The 18,937-nt window shown below is 38.7% G+C and overlaps 1 protein-coding gene across 9 annotated transcripts in view; it reads right to left on the bottom strand.

Moving 5' to 3' along the window:
• ABI2 (abl interactor 2) overlaps window positions 1-18,937 on the bottom strand; it is a 111,953-nt gene that overhangs the window by 23,138 nt on the left and 69,878 nt on the right. For all 9 annotated transcript variants that reach the window (XM_036754241.1, XM_036754235.1, XM_036754234.1 and 6 more), the window contains one exon: window positions 15,928-16,086. In XM_036754241.1, coding sequence (XP_036610136.1) covers window positions 15,928-16,086 — 159 coding nt within the window. The remainder of the gene's footprint in view (window positions 1-15,927; window positions 16,087-18,937) is intronic.

Consider the following 18,937-nt stretch of genomic DNA (forward strand, 5'->3'; position numbering starts at 1 on the left):
CTTTAGAAAAGGGACAGGGTCAAGGGAGAAAATTCAATAAAGGGGGATGGGTTAGGAAGGAGCAAAATATAGTTAGTCTTTCACAACATGAGTATTGTGGAAGGGTTTTACATAATGATACACATGTGGCCTATGTTGAATTGCTTGCCTTCTTATGGAGGGTGGGTGGGAAGGAAGAGGGGACAGAATTTGGAACTCAAAGTTTTAAAAACAGATGTTCAAAAAAAAAGTTTTTGCATGCAACTAGGAAATAAGATACACAGGCAATGGGGTGTAGAAATTTATCTTGCCCTACAAGAAAGGAAGGGAAAAGGGGATGGGCAGGGAGTGGGGTGACAGAAGGGAGGGCTGATTGGGGAATGGCGCAACCAGAATACACGCCATCTTGGAGGGGGCGGGTAGAAATGGGGACAAAATTCGTAATTCAAACTTGTGAAAATCAATGTTGAAAACTAAATATATTAAATAAATTAAATTTTAAAAATTACAAATCCAAAAAAAAAAGTTTACCACGTGCCAGACACTATGCTAAGTACTACGGATACAAAAAGAGGCAAAGATATCCGTGCCTTCAAAAAGCTTACAATCTAATGGGGGAGACAACATGCAAACAAATATATACAAAGCAAGCTATATGAGGATAAATAGGAAATAATTAACAGAGGGAAGGCAACGGAATTGAAAGGTTTTAGGAAAGGCTTCCAATAAAAAATGGGATTTCATTTGGGACTTAAAGGAAGCCAGGGAAGTTAGTAATCAGAGTGAAGGAGAGAGAGCATTTTAAGTTATGGAGATAACAGAAAGAATGCCTAGAGTCAAGAGATGGAGTCTCTTGTTCATGGAAGAACTAGGCGGCCAGTATCACTGAAACAAAGAGTATGTTTTAGGAAGGAAAATGTAAAAAGACTGGAAAAGTAGGAGGGGCTGTTTTATGAAAGGCTTCGAATGTCTAAAAGAACATTTTTATAGGCATGTGATCCTGAAGGCAACAGGGAGTGCAGGGAGGCATCAGCACTGGTAGCTCTCTCTCTCTCCTTGTTCCTTTCCTCACAATTAACCAAGTCAAAGAAAGCAAGGAAAAACCTTGTGACAAATATATTTATCAAGGCCCTCCTTCTTCCTCCACATCGGCCCCCCCAAAAAAAACATGGGTTAGGAAAAGAAGACAAAGCCAGGACTTGATTGGCTAGTGGGACATCATCTGAACTGCACTTTGGGAAAATCAATTTGGTGGCAGAATGGAGGATGGACAGGAGTGGGGAGAGGCTTCAGGAAGGCAGAGCCACCAGCAGCTGCTGCAGTCATCCAAGCGCAAGGTGATGAGGGCCTGTACTACAGTGGAAGCCGAGTCAGAGGAGAAAAGTGTGGAGTACTGGAGAAATGTTACAAAGATGAAATCAATAGGTCTAGGCAGCAGATTGGATATGAGGAGTGAAAGATAGTGAGGAGCAGAGGATGACTCCTAGGTTGTGAGCCTTGAGTGAGAGATGAAGGATGGTATTGCCCTTTACAGTAAATACTAAGTTAAGAGAGGGGGCGCATTTAGAGGGAAACACAGTGAGTTCGATTTGGGACATGTTGAGTTTAAGATGTCTACTAGTCATCCAGTTTGACATGTCTGAAAGGAAGTTAGTTGGAGATGAAGGTCAGCAGAGAGTTTAGGGCAAGAAAGGTAGATGTGAGAATCATCAATATAGAGATGGTCATTAAATCTATGGGGGCTAATGAGATCGGCAAGTGAAGTAACATAGAGGGAGAAGAGAACAAGGCCAACAACAGAACTGAGGGCCACCTATAATTAGGCAAAGTGATCTGCAAGAGGACCCAGCAAAGGAGACCGAGAAGGAGTAGTCAAATAGGTAGAAGGAGAACTAGGAGAGAGTGGTATCCCAAAAACCTAGAAAGAAAAGAGTACAGAGGAGAGAGTGATCAGCAGTGTCAAAGGTTGCAGAGACATTAAGGAAAATGAGGATTAAGAAAAGGCCATTGGATCTGGCAGGTAAACGATCTTTAGTAATTTTGGAGAGAACAGTTTCAGTGAAAACCAACAGTCAGATTGTAAAGGGTTAAGAAGAGAGTGAGAGGAGAGAAAGAGGAGGAACCTAGTATGGGTGGCCTTATTTTAGCTACAAAGGGCAGAAGAGATACAGGACAATAGTTAGTGGAGATAAAAGAATCAAGTGAGGGGTTTTTCAGAATAGGGACAACATGGGCATGTTTAAAGTCAGTAGGGAAGAAGCCAGTAGACAGAGACTGAAAATAAGTGAAAGAGTGGGAAAGACAGAAGAGGCAATCTGTTGGAGGAGATGAGTTGGAATGGCATCATTTGAACAAGAAGAGAGAAGGGTTAGCCCTGGTAAGGAGTAAAGGCACTTCATCATGTGAGACAGGGGTGAAGGAGAAGAGAGTGGCAGAAGGCATCTGAGTGAAAAAAGACAAGGAAGAGAGGAGAAAAGGGAGCTCCTAATGAATGGCCTCAATCTTTTCTTCAAAATATGAGGCAAAGTTCTCAACTGAAGAAATGGGAGGAAAGAGAGCCATGAGATGTTTGAGGAAGGATGAAAAGGTTTGGAAGAGCAACTTTGGAGAGTGGGAGAATAAGTTGACAGGGCAGGTTTAGAAGGAGCAGCAGTGAAAGCCCAGTTGAGGTTATATAGCATAAATGTTTAATGGACCCAGTCAGAGGGGTTGAATTATGTTCTCCACCTTTGTTCAGCAATACATGTGCAGAAGGGAAGGTGACAAAGAAGGGAAGGTGGAAAAGATCCAAGGCTAAGGCTTGGCTGGATATAATCAGTGATATAATAGGGGATGATGGATTCAAGAGAAGAAGACAGAATAGAGCTGAAGTGATTCACCAAGGAGTTAAGATGAGGGGAAAAGAAGAGAGTAGCTAGTGTCTGAGAGAGAACTGAAGGGTCAAGGGATTAGTGGTCACGGTGAATAGGAAGAGTAGAGGTATATAAAGGAAGGCAGAGGGATAGATGAAAAGCCAATAGATTATGGTCAGATAATGAGATTTCAAAATTCTTTAACATAGAGGTGGTACAGCTGGGGGTGTTGGCAAAAACTAGGTATGACCATCTTTCTGTGTGGCTGAGGTTTGGTGGAGGAGTAGCTTATGGGAGTTAAGTAGGTTAAGGAACTGAGTGCTTAGGTCATTTTAGGGAGAATCAATATGTATATTGAAGTCTTCTAGACTAAGGGCAGGCATTGGGGAGAAGAGAAAAACTGTGAACTAAGTGTTGAACTTATTGAAGAAGGAAAAGGCATTGGGGGAGGGGGTGAATGAGACTGCAGACAACAGCTACCAGCATTTTGATTGAGTGGTAGATATGAATAGCATGAATCTCAAAGAAAGAGAGGTTGCTGAGGGGTGGAGGAAAGGAAAGAGTCTGGAAGTGGCAATGGGGAGCAAGGGAACAACTTTCCTGTCTCAACCAATGAGCAGTGGAGAATGAGTGAAGGTGCAGTCAGGACTGGAAAGGGTAGACAAGGAGGTTGTCATCAGGGTTTCATTAAGACTGTGCAAGCAGGTTTCAGAAGGAGTTCAGTTAGGAGTGTGAGAGGAAGGAGGAATGAGTGGGAAAGGGAAAGATGTAAGATGAAAGGAAGTTGTTGCCTATGGAAAAGGCAATCCAGAAGGCATAATAGAAGGAGTGGGTGGAGATAGGAGGACACTTTGGGGATGAGAATGAGAAATCAGGTGGTAAGGAGTGTGTAATGGGATTTGCATGATGATATTCCGAATTACTGGGAAGTGAAGAGTATGACCAGGTGTGAGAATGTTCATCATTAAGTGGAGAGTACCACTCCTCTACCCTGAAAAAACAAGGATAACAGGGAAACAGTACATGGGCTACACTGTATACATGTGATACTAAGAGATCTATAAAAGGAGGGTCCTTCCACCCCTAACACTGGGTAAACTCTAAATGAATGATTTACAGATGGACATAGACAAGAATTAACCAGATATGGAGATGTGTATGAGCTACTGAGTACCTACATCAAATAGGTCACAGATTCATTTAAGTATCAACAGAATTTAATTATCAGTGAAAAATCTCTCAGATCCTACACCCAGTACAAGCTTTTCTAACACTGATATCTATTTTTGTTCACACCCGTGTGGCAAGGTAAGGATGAATCAAGTAACGAGAAGTAGTTACCTAAAGTCTTATGCAGGGATAGCCTTGGGAACAATAAGCTTCTCATCTTCCCAAATAGGGATGTTCCTGGTGTTAATGAATATTTAATTGTTCACCAGTAAATTGTTTTTTAAAATATCTTCATCACCGTTGAAACAAAAATTGGGTATTTCAAGGTTTAACATCTACCTCACGCTGCATTTTCAGAATATCTCCAAAGAGTATGCTAAGCAATCTCGTAGTGGTCTTTATGGCTCCTAGGGTTTGCCTTAATTTGGCAACCCCATAAATCTTAGCTGTCAACTGGCTTTTCTTAATGAGCAGCCATTTTTGGCAGGGTTCTAATCTGCAGGAGATGACCAAGAGAGACATATCCAGACTACTTTTTTTTGAAATCTGGAATTAGATGTTTGTAAAAGCATGCTAAACTATTTCCTATTAAATAAAACTAAGTAAGGCCAGGAGCAAGGTAAGCTATGATTCATGAGAATATTCTAGGGCAAAAAAGCTTTATTTATTTATAGCAAAGATATATCAGTCTTATATATACCCCCTTAGTCACAGAACAACCTAGAGAGAGGGGTACTGGATTTTTTAAAACAGTAGTTAGAAAATCTGTCTTTTAAAAATTATTGTGTTGGCAAAGTTGCACTTAACTTTCTTTAAAAGCAAAAAAAAAAATGATTCAAATTTTCTATGAAGAAGGGCAAAAGTTAACTGGAAGAAAAAGTACAGAAAGTTAACTGGCTTAACCAAAACTGTATATGAATTAATCAATTATCTCAGTTCCAAAAACAGAATGAGTCATGTATCTGATCACAAAACTACAGCTGGAGACCACAGAGGTAATCCAGCTTGACTCATTTTACAGATAACTGAGGCTCAGAAACACTAAATGATCTGCCAAAGATCAAATAGCTATTAAGTGGCAGAGTCAAAATTTGAACACAGCTCCTTTAATTTCAAATCTAGTACTCTTTCCAGTATACCATGCTTCCCTGCCCCCAACCCTTCTTCTCATTAAAATGGTGGGGTCTAGAATGTGTCCTCTCAGTTGTGGCTGCTTTGTAGTTTGTCTTTAACCTCATTATTTCTATCACTGCTATAATTTATTCTTTGACCAACAAGTTTTTTAGAATGGTATTATTTAGCTTCAAATTACTTTTTAATTCTTTCTTTAGGGGTCTCTTATTGAATATAATTTTCATTACATTATAATCAGTAAATTATTTATTATTTCTGCTTTTCTACATCTCTGGAATGGTCTTCACATCACAATGCAATCATTTTTTGTAAAAATGCCATGTACAGCTGAGAGATACATGAATTCTTTTCTATTCCCATTTAGTAAACAAAAGAAATCTAACAAGTTTTACTTTCTGAAATTCTATTCTAACTGCCTTCTTGTCTATATTTTGTTTATATTTATCTAAGTCAGAAAGGGGTACTATAAGATCTCATACTATTATATTTTTACTATCTATTTCTCCCTCCAACTCTATTAATTTTTCTTTTTAAGAGTACGTGAGGCCATCCAATTAGGTAAATTAAGTATTGATATTGATACATTATGGTGCTTTAAGCAGCATGTAATTTCCCTGGTTGTTTCTTTTTATTATATCCATATTTACCATAGAGTTTTCTGAAATCATGACTGCTAACTCTACTTTTTAAAAATATTCATCTGAAAGGCCTCATTTCTAAAATATACAGGGATCTGAGCCAAATATATAGGAATACAAGCCATTCCCCAATTGAGAAATGGTCAAAGGATATATGAACAGGCAGTTTTCAGAGGAAGAAATTAAAGATATCTATAGGTGTATGAAAAAATGCTCTAAATCACTACTGATCAGTGAATGCAAATCAAAACAACTCTTAGATACCACATCTCTCCTGTCAGATTGGCTAAAATAACAAAACAGGAAAATGATAAATGCTGGAGAGGATGTGAGAAAATTGGAACATTGTTACATTGCTGGTGGAGTTGTGAGATGATCCAGCCATTTTGGAGAGTAATTTGGAACTATGCCCAAAGGGCTATAAAAATGCTCATACCCTTTGACCCAGCAATACCACTTCTAGGGTTGTATCCCAAAGAAATCGCACAAGCGGGAAAAGGACCCATTTGTACAAAAATATTTATAGTGACTCTTTTTGTGGTAGCTAAGAATTGGAAATCAAAGGAATGCCCATCAATTGGGGAATGGCTGAACAAGCTGTGCTATATGAAGGTAATGGAATACTATTGTGCCATAAGAAATGGGGATGATACAGACTTCATAACAACCTGGAAAAACCTACATGACTGAGTGAGTGGAGCAGAGCCAGGAGAACATTATACACAACCACAGATACATGGATTCTGTGAGGACCGACCCTGACAGACTTCGCTCTTCTCAGCAACACAAGGTACAAAGACAACTCCAAAAGACTCACGACGGAGAATGCTATCTACATCCAGAAAAGAACTATGAAGTATGAATGCAGATTGAGGCATACTTCATGCTAGCCTTTTTTTCCCCTTTTTTTTTTCTTTTTCTCTCTTTTGTTTTTGGGTTGGTTTTTTTTTTTTGGTCCTGTTTCTTCTTTCGCATGATTCATTTCATTGATCACGGTTCTTCTCCATAACTTGACTAGTGTTTAAAGTAATTCAATGCGAAGTTATACGTGGAAGCTATATGGGATTCCATGCCATCTTGGGGAGGAAGGGGGGGAGGGAGGGAAGAAAATCTGGAACTCAAAATTATGTAGAACCGAATGTTGTAAACTAAAAATAAAAATTTTTTAAAAAATTAAAAAAAAATATTCATCTGAAGCATAATGAATTTGGCTTCAGCCCTTTATTTTAATTCTAAGTTAATCTTTATTGTGTGTGCTTCTTGTAAACAACATATTGGTAAATCCTGTTTTCTAATCTATTTTGCCATCCTCTTCTCTTTTATGGGAGAGTTCAATCCATTCACATTCAGGATTGTAATTCTTTAAAACATACTTCTCTCTATCCTATTCCTCTTGAACTTTTCTCCTCTTTTTAGTCTATGTCCTTCTTTATAATTAAGTAGAAAAAGAGACGTTTGTCTAACACCTGTGATCTATAAAAGAAATAGCCTATTCTCTCTCTATTGTAGCTCTTCGCTTCCCCTTACCCAGCCCAATTAAGTTTTTCACTTTCTTCCTTTCTTTTTAATCACCCCTTCATGTTCCTCTCCAATATTCGAATTTATTTTGCTAACGACTATTCCTTTATTTACCCTGTGATCCCTCTCTACGCCTCCTGTGTTTCTGTTCCCTATTTCCCTTGAGCTTAATGTTATTTCTAAAATAAAATTTCTATGTGTGAGGAGATGTGAATGTAATTAGATGAAAGTGAGGTTCAAGAGACAGCCATTCCCCCTACCCCTCCCTCCACTAGTATATGCTCTTATCTTATGCACCCCTATTACATGATATTGATTTCATCTCCCCTTCCTCCTTCCTTCTCCAGTATAAGCCCCTATCGTTCCCATTTTTGTCTTCTCCTAAGATGATCAAAACATAACAAAACCACTCACAAGTCCTCTGTCATTTTATCTTTGTTTATGACCCTTAAAAAATTAGGATCCCGAGGAGACATTTGTTTCTTATTCCTCTCTATTAATATGTAAACAATTCATCCCCATATATTTTCTTCCAGTTAAATGAATGTGTGTACCTTTCTATTTTTGTCTTGGAACTTGCATTTCCATTTCAAAATGTCTATTTAGTCCTGGCCTTTTATCAGAAATGATGAGAAATCCTCTATTTAATTCAAGAGTCATTTTTTTTAGAATGATACCTACATTTGCCAAAAGCTTATCTTTGCTGTAAGCCTTTATTCTTTCACCTTTTGGAATACTGTATTCCGAGTTCTCCTCTTCTTTAATGTAGTAGCTGCCAAGTCTTGTGATCCTTCCTGTGGCTCCTTCACAGGTAAACACTTTCTTTTTGGCTGCTTTTAGTAATCTTCTTTGACCTGGGAACTCTGGGTTTTAGCTATATTTCTTGGAGCTTTCATTTTGGAATTTCTTTAAAGACATGACTGGTGGACTCCTATTTTCACTTTGCCTTCTGGTTCTAAGAGTGCTGGCAGTTTTCATTTATAATTTCTGGTCATGGTTTTCAGATACCATTTCCAAACAGCTGCACCCATTGGATTCAACTCTACCATCATCATGTTCCAAAGAAAAGATCATCCCTAAGAAACTAATCTTGGAAACTGCATCAGCTTTGGTCTGCATGCCTCCTTCTCCTCCTCAGGGTACTATATCCCTCTAATTGGAGATCAGGAGGGCAGAACAAAAAACTCCCACATCCTAACGAGGGCTCAGAGCCCAACCATTCCCAGCAAGGGCACTGTGATTCAACTCCACCATCATCATGCCCTGAAGGTACCTTCTCTCTCTCTCTCCCTTGCTTTTCAGTCTCCTTTTGTTTGATGCTTTCTTTTATTGTATTATAAGCTTGATGAACACTGGGACTATCCCTCTTTTTCTTATTTATATCCCCATCACCTAGCACAGTGCCTGGCACACAGCAGCTACTTAATAAATGTTTGTTGAATTGAACTGAAATTGAATGGCTCAGTAGCTCTTAGATTATTTCTCCTTGAGCTGTTTTCTTGAGAAGGGGCTTTTAATGTACTTCTTAGATTTTCTTTTTTCAGTTCTTTTGTTTTAATATTTATTGATGCTTATTAAGTAGTTTTCTGTATGGCCCATTCTAATTTTCAGGGCATTTACTTATTAGGTGAGGTTATCTACAATCTGTTCTAAGATATCACTTCTTGTTCTTCTTTTCTACCTGGTTATTACATTTTGTATATCTTGTTTCATTTCTTCCAGGTACTTCTATAATCCTTGTGACCAGGACATGTTTTTCCTCCAAAACTTGTTGTATGGTCCTATTCTCCTCAGGCTTTATGCTAGAAATCTTTCAAGCCAAGGTATTATCTTATGCTATTAGGCATTTACCTTGGTTTGTTCAGCAGCCTCAGGCTCTAGGCTGGGGAGGCAGGGAGGGACAGTGAAGGGGAGAAAGGAAGGGAGTTGCAGCTATACTTGGCAACTAAATAGTGTGGTCAGAATATGTCTAATTCTGAGTATGGTGGCCAAAATTAGGTCTCCTTTCCATCAAAGGACACTGAGGCCACCCCAGTGCTGGACTCTGCCTGTGAGGGCGGGGGATGTCTCTTTTGCCACAGGGATACAGGACCTCCCCTACATTTGGCTCTCCTCGGGGTCCTTTTCCTCTGATGATGGGATCAACGACTACTCCCATGCTGAGTTCTCCCTAAGGGCTAATCTTTCTCTAGTGCCTTTCTCCAGTCTCTAGACTTAGGCTGCTATATCAGAATCCTCCTGGAGCTCCCTATGGCTGCACTGCACACTGGGCTCCTGTCACCAGGGGCTTTGGGGACACTCAGGTTCACTTTTGTCTAAAGCCATTCACACTCTACTAATTTTGGTGGTGTTGGCGCTAAACATTTCTCCCATCCCCTCAACCCCTCTACTCCTACCCAAATTCTGCTTTCCACCTACCTAAGTTTGCCTATTTCTCAATTTGCATAAGATTAAGGAATCTTTTATGGATCCCAAGGCCAGATGTAGGAGTCTTTAGGTGATTCATCTTATTTTTTAGAATGTTTTTCTAAGAACCATAGAGTACTGGCAGAGTACTCTACATCCCAGAATGCAACTTATCTCTCCACCCACATATAGCTTCTTAACATAGTATTCTTCCTATACCGTATCCTTAAAAAAAATTTTCTTGATGGCTTTTTTTTATACCACAGACATTTTCTGAATTCTACCTATATATGAAAGAACTCTGCCTTGTCACAAAGAAAACACTTAAACAAGACAAACCAACAAGTCCAAGTTTGGTAATATATGCAATATTCTGCATCTGTGGTTCCCCACCTCACTCTCTACTAAGAGGGATAAAGTATGTTTGTCAAATGACAAATGTAACCAAAATATGTAACTATTTTTAATGTGAGTTCAATTCAACTTTCTCTTAATTTGAGTGTCTAGAATTATTACCCCACTGTGGTCCACACTAAGCAGTAAATGTCCACTAGCCTCTCTCTTCCTCAAACCTCTATTTCTAACCATCTCCCCTACTCTTGCCCCTTCACCTGCTAGCCAATGCCTTAATCTTCCCACAGATGTGAGAGAAATGATTATTAGTAAACAATTATTAGTATCTTGACCCTGGGTTTTTTCCCTTTTTACTTTCTCATTCAAAATCTAGACCTTGCAGGTCAGTCAGCCTCTAAAGAACAAGAACTGACAATAAGAATGGCCTGACCCTCCTCAAAATTCTCTTCAATCTTAGTCGGGACACCACCCAACTGGGAGAGCTTATTTCTGATTAAAGTATAAAGGGAATCTAATCTAGAAGCATTGGACACCCTTGAAAGGCCCATTGTTCAACTTAAGTGGTCTGGGTGGAAATAGATGCCTTTGCCCAAATAGCTGGAGTAGCTGAGTCTCAGAAGGAAGAGCTGAGGGCTTTCAGCCTACCTCCTCTTCCACCCCTTCATTGAATGTTCACCAATCAGGTGCTATTTTCTTCAGTACTTTTTGGGTGTCCTTTAGCAAGTCGTTGACTTGTTTTTCATGATTTTCTTGCATCACCCTCATTTCTCTTCCCAATTTTTCCTCTACTTCTCTTACTTGATTTTCCAAATCCTTTTTGAGCTCTTTCATGGCCTGAGACCAATTCATATTTTTTTGGAGGCTTTTGATGTAGGCTCTTTGACTTTGTTGACTTCTTCTGGCTGTATATTTTGATCTTCTTTGTCACCAAAATAGTCTGAGTCTGAGTCCTTTTTCGCTGCCTGGTCATGTTCCCGGCCAACCACTTGACCCTTGAGCTTTCTGTCAGGGTATGACTGCTTGTAGAGCACAGAGTACTTTGTCCCAAGCTTTAGGGGGCTTTGCACTGCTGTTTTCAGAGCTATTTCTACAAAGCAAGTTCTGCCACACCAACGCTCCTCCTCCCCCAAGAACCGCCAACCAGGACTGCAACCCAGATACAAGCAGGGCAAAGCAAGAGAACACTGCCTCTGCTCCAGCAAAGCAATCCCTGCGCTCCTGCTCTGACCTGCCGCTTGATTCCTCCCGCCATGTGGGCCAGGGACTCTGGAAGCAGCTGACGCTGGAGCTCTGGAAGCAGCTGCAGGAGCTTCCTGCTGTTGCTGCCGCTGTGCCACCTCCGCCACTGCCCCTCCTCCAGGGGCTGGGGCTCAACCATGCACCTCTCGCACTCAGATCTAGCAGTTTTCCCACTAACCTGCTCCATTATCTTTAGTGTTTGTGGGTTGAGAAGACTGGTAACTGCCACAGCTCAGTGATTCAGGGCCCTAGGGCCTGCTCTGCCTGCCTCCTGGTCTGGTCTGTCCTGGCACAGCCCACGCTGGGCTGCACTCCACTCCCAGCACGGTGCGATAGTCCCTTCCCAGAGACCATCCAGGCTGTTTTGGGCTGGAGACTTGTTTCCCTCTGTTATTTGGTGGGTTCCGTAGCTCTAGAATTTGCTGAGCCATTTTTTACAGGTGTTTGGAGGGATTTGGGGGAGAGCTTAAGCAAGCCCCTGTTTTCCAGCTGCCATCTTGGCTCCAAATGTTCACCAATCATAATTGATCCCCACCTGGTAGGGGCACCCATGTTTCCAAAGGTATTTAAGTCTTTGGTTACCAAGAGAAACTGCTGACCATCAATTTACTGATTATTTGCCAGCCTGATTAATAAGTTATTAATTATCCAGAAACTCTGCCTCTCTGCTTTTCATTTGTCACAGGTGACTGCTTATTTATTTAAATTAATCTCTAATTGGAAGCTGTAGGTAAGAAATTTAGAAAAGTCTGCCCTGAAATCGTAATACCCCAACTACTATATCACAAGTAAAGACCAAGAAAGTGTGTCTATGGTTACAACCCAATTCCCTCTTTCTTCAACCTGCATCTTCCAGCTAAGGCAAAAGAATTTAAAAAGAATAATTAGGCAGAGCAAGAATGTGCTCTGAGGTACCTCTGGAAACCCACAGATTTGGTGCCCAAGAGACACCTCCTTTGCTGTCAGTCATCCATAACTCAAATATTCTGGAAATTCCCAGCTAACATGTTGGCATGCTAGGGAATGGGAATTAGAACAAGAGGTACTATGGTCCTGTGACGAGCTTGGATCAAAGTGAAGCAGAAATGAAGCAAGAACCCCTCCATGTGTCACAGAGGAGGGAAGGAAGCCATGGTGGAGCTGTTACTGATGTGAACTGTTTACTATTATGCCTAATTATCATGAAAAAAACTACTAATACATACTATTAAATTATCATGAAATTAACTTTGTTCTAAGTTTTACATCATTTCACCAGTAAACTATATTCATATACACTCTGCATTTATAGCTGGTTGCTCATATATCATAGTTGTCCACATGTGACTTTAAAAAATTAGTGGGGGAGAGAATTCTGGGAAGATGGCAGAGTAATAAGTAAGTTGGAAAATTCCAAGCTCTCAAAATTTTCCTCCATAAAAGAGATAAAACAACACCTCAGGGCAAACACAGAGTGGTAAAAATAAATAAGAGAAGGGGCAGAACAAGGGTCCTCCTGGGACAATTGAGAAGATCTGAAGAAAAATCCCGGGGCCAACTTTGGTCCCTGTGAAAGGTAAAAACCTTCAGGCTAAGGACCCCTTAAACAAAAGGCAAGCTCTGGGGTTAGCTGGGTTAGGGAGCTACCTCAGTCCCAGTCACAGGAACTTTTACCCTGGGATAGTTATAGGAGTTGGGCATCTGAGTTCGAGAAAATGGAGAGAACCTCTAATGACAAGGAATGCCAGACCCAGCTGTGCTGCAGAGGTGCAGCCCAGGCAAGAAGGAACTAGCACACACTGGCTGCACCCAAAGACCCAGAAGGCTACATATGGCCTCAAGGCCACTGGTTCCCCGCCAAAAGGCAAAAGGGGAAGCCAGTGAAGTTATAAGAAAAACAACTGATCTGGAGAACAGATCAAGAGAAAACATAAAAAGAATCAGACTACCTGAAAGCTATGATCAAAAAAAGAACCTTGATATAATAATACAAGAAATAATTAAAGAAAGCTGTCTTGAAGCATTAGAACAAGAGGGGAAAGGACAAATAGAAAAAATCCACCAATCACCTCTTGAAAGAGATCCTACAAGGTGAGTGCAGAAGCAGTGGGGTGGGGACTCCACTGCTTGTGGGCACTTACAGGAGGCTGGAGGTCTTGGTTTGGATTCAAGGTCTGAAGGGAAAACTGAAAGAGGATCTGAGGCCAGAGGGACCATCTCTCAATATTTCAAGGCAAGAGGTGATTACAAAAATTAAGCTATTACCAAAAAAATGCATAGGCAAAGGAGAAAGAATCCAACCACAGGGAGTTACTATGTGAACAGACAGAAGACCAGGGTACATCAGTGAAGCAAAGAAACCCTCTTTTACCCCAAAGAGTAATGTCAAATGGTCACCTGCCCCAAAAGAATTCATAGAACTTTTAAAAGACTTTAAAAATCAAATGGGAAAGACTGAGGAAAAACTTTAAAAAAAAAATAAAAACAATCCAAGAAAAATAAGATTATGAAAAGAAAGTTAACCAATTAGAAAAGGAGATCCAGAATTTTAAGGAAGAAAATGACTCTTTGAAAATTATAAGTGGGGGAGCAGCTAGGTGGTACAGCAAGTAGAGCACCAGCCCTGGAGTCAGAAGGACCTGAGTTCAAATCCAGCCTCATACACTTGACACACTTACTAGCTATGTGACCTTGGGCAAGTCACTTAACCACAATTACCCTACCTTGCTCCCTTAAAAAAAAGAAAATTATAACTGGGCCCCTTAATAAAAGGATCTTTTCTGTAAAGCTTGGACTTAGTCAAAAGGCTACACCCAAGGACCTAGAAGGCTACATGTGGCCTCGAGGCCATAGGTTCCCCACCCCTGGGCAAGGAGAAGCCAGTGAAGTTATAAGAAAGACAACTGATCTGGAGAACAGATCAAGAAAAGAAAACATAAGAAGAATCAGACTACCTGAAAGCTATGATCAAAAAAAAGAAATCTTGATACAATAATACAAGAAATAATTAAAGAAAATTGTCTTGAAGCATTAAAGAGGGGAAAGTACAAATAGAAAAAAATCCACCGATCACCACCTGAAAGAGATCCTATGAGGAAAACCCACAGGAATATTATAGTCAAATTCTGAAACCCCCAGCCCAAGGATAAAAACAATTCAAATATGGCGGTGCCACAATCAGAATCACACAAGACCTAGCAGCCACAACACTAAAAGACCACAGGTCTTGGAACACTATATATCAAAGAGGCAAAAGAAATGGAGCTCTGGCTGAAAATATCATACCCAGCAAAACTAAGCATAATCCTAATGGAAAAAAATTGGACCTGTAACGAACTGTCAGATTTTCAGGATTTTGTTTAAAAAAAAAAACTAAATTTAACAGAAGATATGACATATAAGAGTCAAGAAAAACACAAGGTACATACCAAAGACCAATTACAAGGGACTCAATAAGGACTTTTATGTATGCAAAATTTTAAACGTATGTCTAATATTGTTATTAGTAACTGGGTAGTTCATAAGAAAGATTGGGGTAGACCTGAGCATGATATGGCTTCAAAAAGTAAAACTGTTCAGGAACAGCTAAAAAGAGTAATTATCTTATACAAATGAGGTGCAAAAAGGAAGAACCAATACAAAAGAATTAGATGGGGGAGGAGGGCTGTTAGTTCTGGAAATCTACTTTCATCCGAATGATTCAAAAGGGAACAATACATACACATCTAGAAAAGTACATAAGTCTTCTAAATTTAGAAGGAAATAAAACGCTAAGGGGTTACGGAGGGGGGAGAGGATAGAGGAGGGATCTTTAGAGGAGGAGGTGAGGGAATAGCTTGAAGGGGGATATAGAAGAGTGTTTAGATTTATGGGAATGTGAGGATAAGGAAGGGATCTTTAGCGGGGGGGGGAATAGGTTAAGTAATAGGAAGGCAAGGCAGCAGGTAGAAGTAGAGGAGTCAGGAACGATAGGAAATACAAGATAAAAACAAAGATTAGGAGTAGAATCTCTTAGGGGAAGTATATGTTCATATATGTATGCATGTGTGTATATGTATCTGTGTATGTATATATCAATATCTATCCATGCTTAATTGTAGTGGGGGGGAGGGAGAGGGAAAAGAATAAAGTAAAAAACGTACAACAGAAAAGAAAACCTACAAGGAAGCAAAGAAAAAACACACAGCTTTCAACACCATGTGTAGTATTTAATATATAGGCTTTTTGGAAATGGAATTTTATTGCTATATATTTTGAATCCTCTCTTATGCTCTGCTGTGCACATGACACTTTTTTCTTTTCTTATTTTATATTTAAGTTATAATATTTTAAGTTCATGTTTCTTTTTCTTTTATTATGTACTCAAGTTTTAGTATTCAAGTCTAAAATAAAAAAAAGATCAAAAAAATTAGTGGGAATACTGTTTAAAACATTATTTAAAATACTAAATCCCCCCTACTGTATTAAGATTATGATTCAATTCTCAACAAGTAAACTACATAACATTTCATGAACACAACTATTGCATAAAACAAGGTGCTCCAATATTTGAAACTATTTATCAATTTAAGCGAAGCCTACTGAAAAGAACATAAGTATTTAAAAAGCAGTTCAAGCTTCTTAAACTAAACTATAAAGAACCTCAAAGATAATCTTACCTGGATTCTGGCTATAAAAAGGTCCTCCATTCACCTGGTTCTGAAGGCTTGTCTGTGAGGTTATAGAAGGAGGACGTCTATATGGCAAAGAGCCTCCTATTGTTGGGGGAGTATGCCGAGAAGCAGGTCTGTTCATGCTGTAGAACTGAACAGGGTGACCTGGTTTGGAGGTGAGCAATAATCTGTCATTCAAAAGAAAATACTAAAACCTCGATTAAATAAAAAATTTAAATAACAAAACTACTTAAAGAAGATTTATAAATTTAATAAGAGAATTCAAAAAGGTTTAATATTTAGACAAGCTGAATGCAAGTTGCCTAGTAATGATAAATAGCAAAGTAATTGTTACTCTACTTTTATTATTGGCACCTAGGTGACACAGTGAATAGAGTGCTGACTCCCAGAGTCAGAAGGACCTGAGTTCAAAACTGACCTCAGACACTTACTAAACTGTATGAATCTGGGCAAGTACCTTAACCTTGTTTGCCTCCATTTCCTCATCTGTAAAATGAATTGGAGAAAGAAATGGCAAACCGCAGCAGTATCACTGCCAAGTAAATCCCAAATAGGGTCAACGAAGAGTCAGACATGACTAATTGACTAAAAAATAAACTTTCATTATCAAGTTAGAAAAGCAGAGAAGTAAAATAATAGCTAAGTTTAATAAATCTATTCCCAAATAGTTTACTAAGTTATGTGTTACATCAGGTTTATATGTTCTTCTCCTATACATGCCATTTCAAATTTATAATTGTCAACTATACACCCAAAATTGCAAAGGAACAAATGGGAAATTTATGAAATCTCTTGACTTAAAAAAAGAGGAACAGGAAATATATATTGTAGCCAATTTTTTAAAAGTGAGAGTGATAATTAAGAAAAAACTTTCTCTCTGTTAGGAGAGAAAGTAGAACAAGACATTTCAAAAATGATAAAATGAAATCATCAGATGAAAATAAAAAGACTTTTATTATTTAAGTAAACAAATTAATCATTAGAATTAGATTGTTTTGTTAGAGCATTATTAAAAGACCTAAGAGATTCCTATAAAAAGTAAATGAGAACTAGATGTTCATATAGTATAATGAAAAGAAACTAGAAATCTGGAGTCCAAGGATGTGTTTTCAAAATCCTGCTTCCACCATTTAACGTGTGACCCTGGGCAAGTCATAAAGTCTCTCTAGGCCTAAATTCCCTCAACTGTAAAATAAGAGGCTGCATTATATAGACTTTGAGGTCCCTTCCCATTCTAGGGCAATGATCTTGTAAGAGGAGCCTCAGAGCTGTACGGACCTTTTATCAGGCCTCTTAGTCTAACCCTCTCCTTTTAAAGATGTGCATTATGTGGCTCAAAGAGTAAAGTGACTAGATAGCCCAAGGCCATACAGTCACCAATAAGTCAGGATTTCAAGCCCAACGTTGAACTGCATCTCCTACACTTTATGTCACTGCATCAAGTAGTCTCCCACAGGTTTCTCTGAAGCCCTTTCCATCTCTCAAAGTCTATGATGCATTGTTGATTCAAACTAAGAAACTCAAATGCACAGAATTCACTGACACACTTTCTCTCTCTCTCTCTCTCTCTCTCTCTCTGTCTCTGTCTCTCTCTCTCTCACACACACACACACACACACACACACAAATAAGATGTATCATATATCAAATTCAACATTAAGAGTAAACCAAAGGGTTTTTTTTTGGTCTATGTTTTTTTTTCTTTGACAATATGACTAAAATGGAAATGTTTTGCATGATTACACTTGTAATAACCTATATCAAATTGCTTGCCTCCTCAATGAAGGGGGTGGGATGGAAGGGAGAGAATTTGGAACTCAAAGTTTTTTTTAAAAAAATGTTGAAAATTGGAGAAAAATAAAATACTAAAAAAATTTTTAAAAAATACTAAACTAAACCAAACCAAACCATCATCATCCATCAACAAGCTTTATTTTATGGTAAATTTTTACCAGATAAAGCCAACTGGAGATTTTATTTCCTATTTCATTTTTTGAGGGGTAGGGGATATCTAAAACAGAGTAGAATATCATATAAACTTATTTTAGGCAATTCTACTCAAAACTTTCTAAAAGGAAAAATAAATTTATACTATTCTTTATCATGTTTCTCCTCTTACAAATGAAACTACACCTTTTTTACATTGTTAACAAGAGTTTTTGTTTCAATCAACAACTTAACTGGAATCCCAGAATTTCATAGATGAAAGGGACCCCAGGGCCTAGCTACTGCAAACAGCACCAGAACTTTTCTATAGTATACCTGCAACTGACTATCTAGCCCAGAGGTTCCCAAAGTATGTTCTTGGAATCCCTTAGGATTCCTGAGACCTTTTTACGGAGTAAGGATGGTCAAAACTAGGTTCAAAATAATACTAAGATGCTATTTGCCTACTAAACTACGACAATGCCAAAGTATTGTCTACTCTTCCCTTTTCAAACTACGTATTCAAGACCAGATTGTTTTCATATACTTAAACCAAAACAACGTAGTACAACAGACTGAATTCAGAACCAAATACGAGAAGCTAGCCATCTTCTATAAGAGATTTAAAAAGATATGTAAAATAATGCCACTCCTCACCAATTTTGATTTTATTTTAGAAAACACAGTAATTTTTATTAAAATATGTCATTTATGTTAACACATGAGTTTATCATTACTTTAACTGCATTAATACATATTTTTAAAACTTGTTAGTCTTAATTTCTCATATAATAAATAACCATAGATAACTCACATAAACAAAAGCTCTTTGGGGTTCTCAATAATTTTTAAGAGTTAAAAGGGGTTCTAAGACTAAAACGTTTAAGAACTGCTGATTCAGCAGTTCCAGTAAGAACTAATAATTAGAGAAATATAAATTAAAATAACTCTGAGATAGCACGTCACACTCATCAGATTGCCTAAGATGACAACAAAGGAAAATGACAAACGTTGGAGGGAAAATAGGGATATTAATGCAGTGTTGCCAGAACTGTGAACTAGTTTAACC

The sequence above is a fragment of the Trichosurus vulpecula genome, chromosome 4 (genome assembly GCF_011100635.1).
Source record: "Trichosurus vulpecula isolate mTriVul1 chromosome 4, mTriVul1.pri, whole genome shotgun sequence".
Taxonomy (NCBI): domain Eukaryota; kingdom Metazoa; phylum Chordata; class Mammalia; order Diprotodontia; family Phalangeridae; genus Trichosurus; species Trichosurus vulpecula.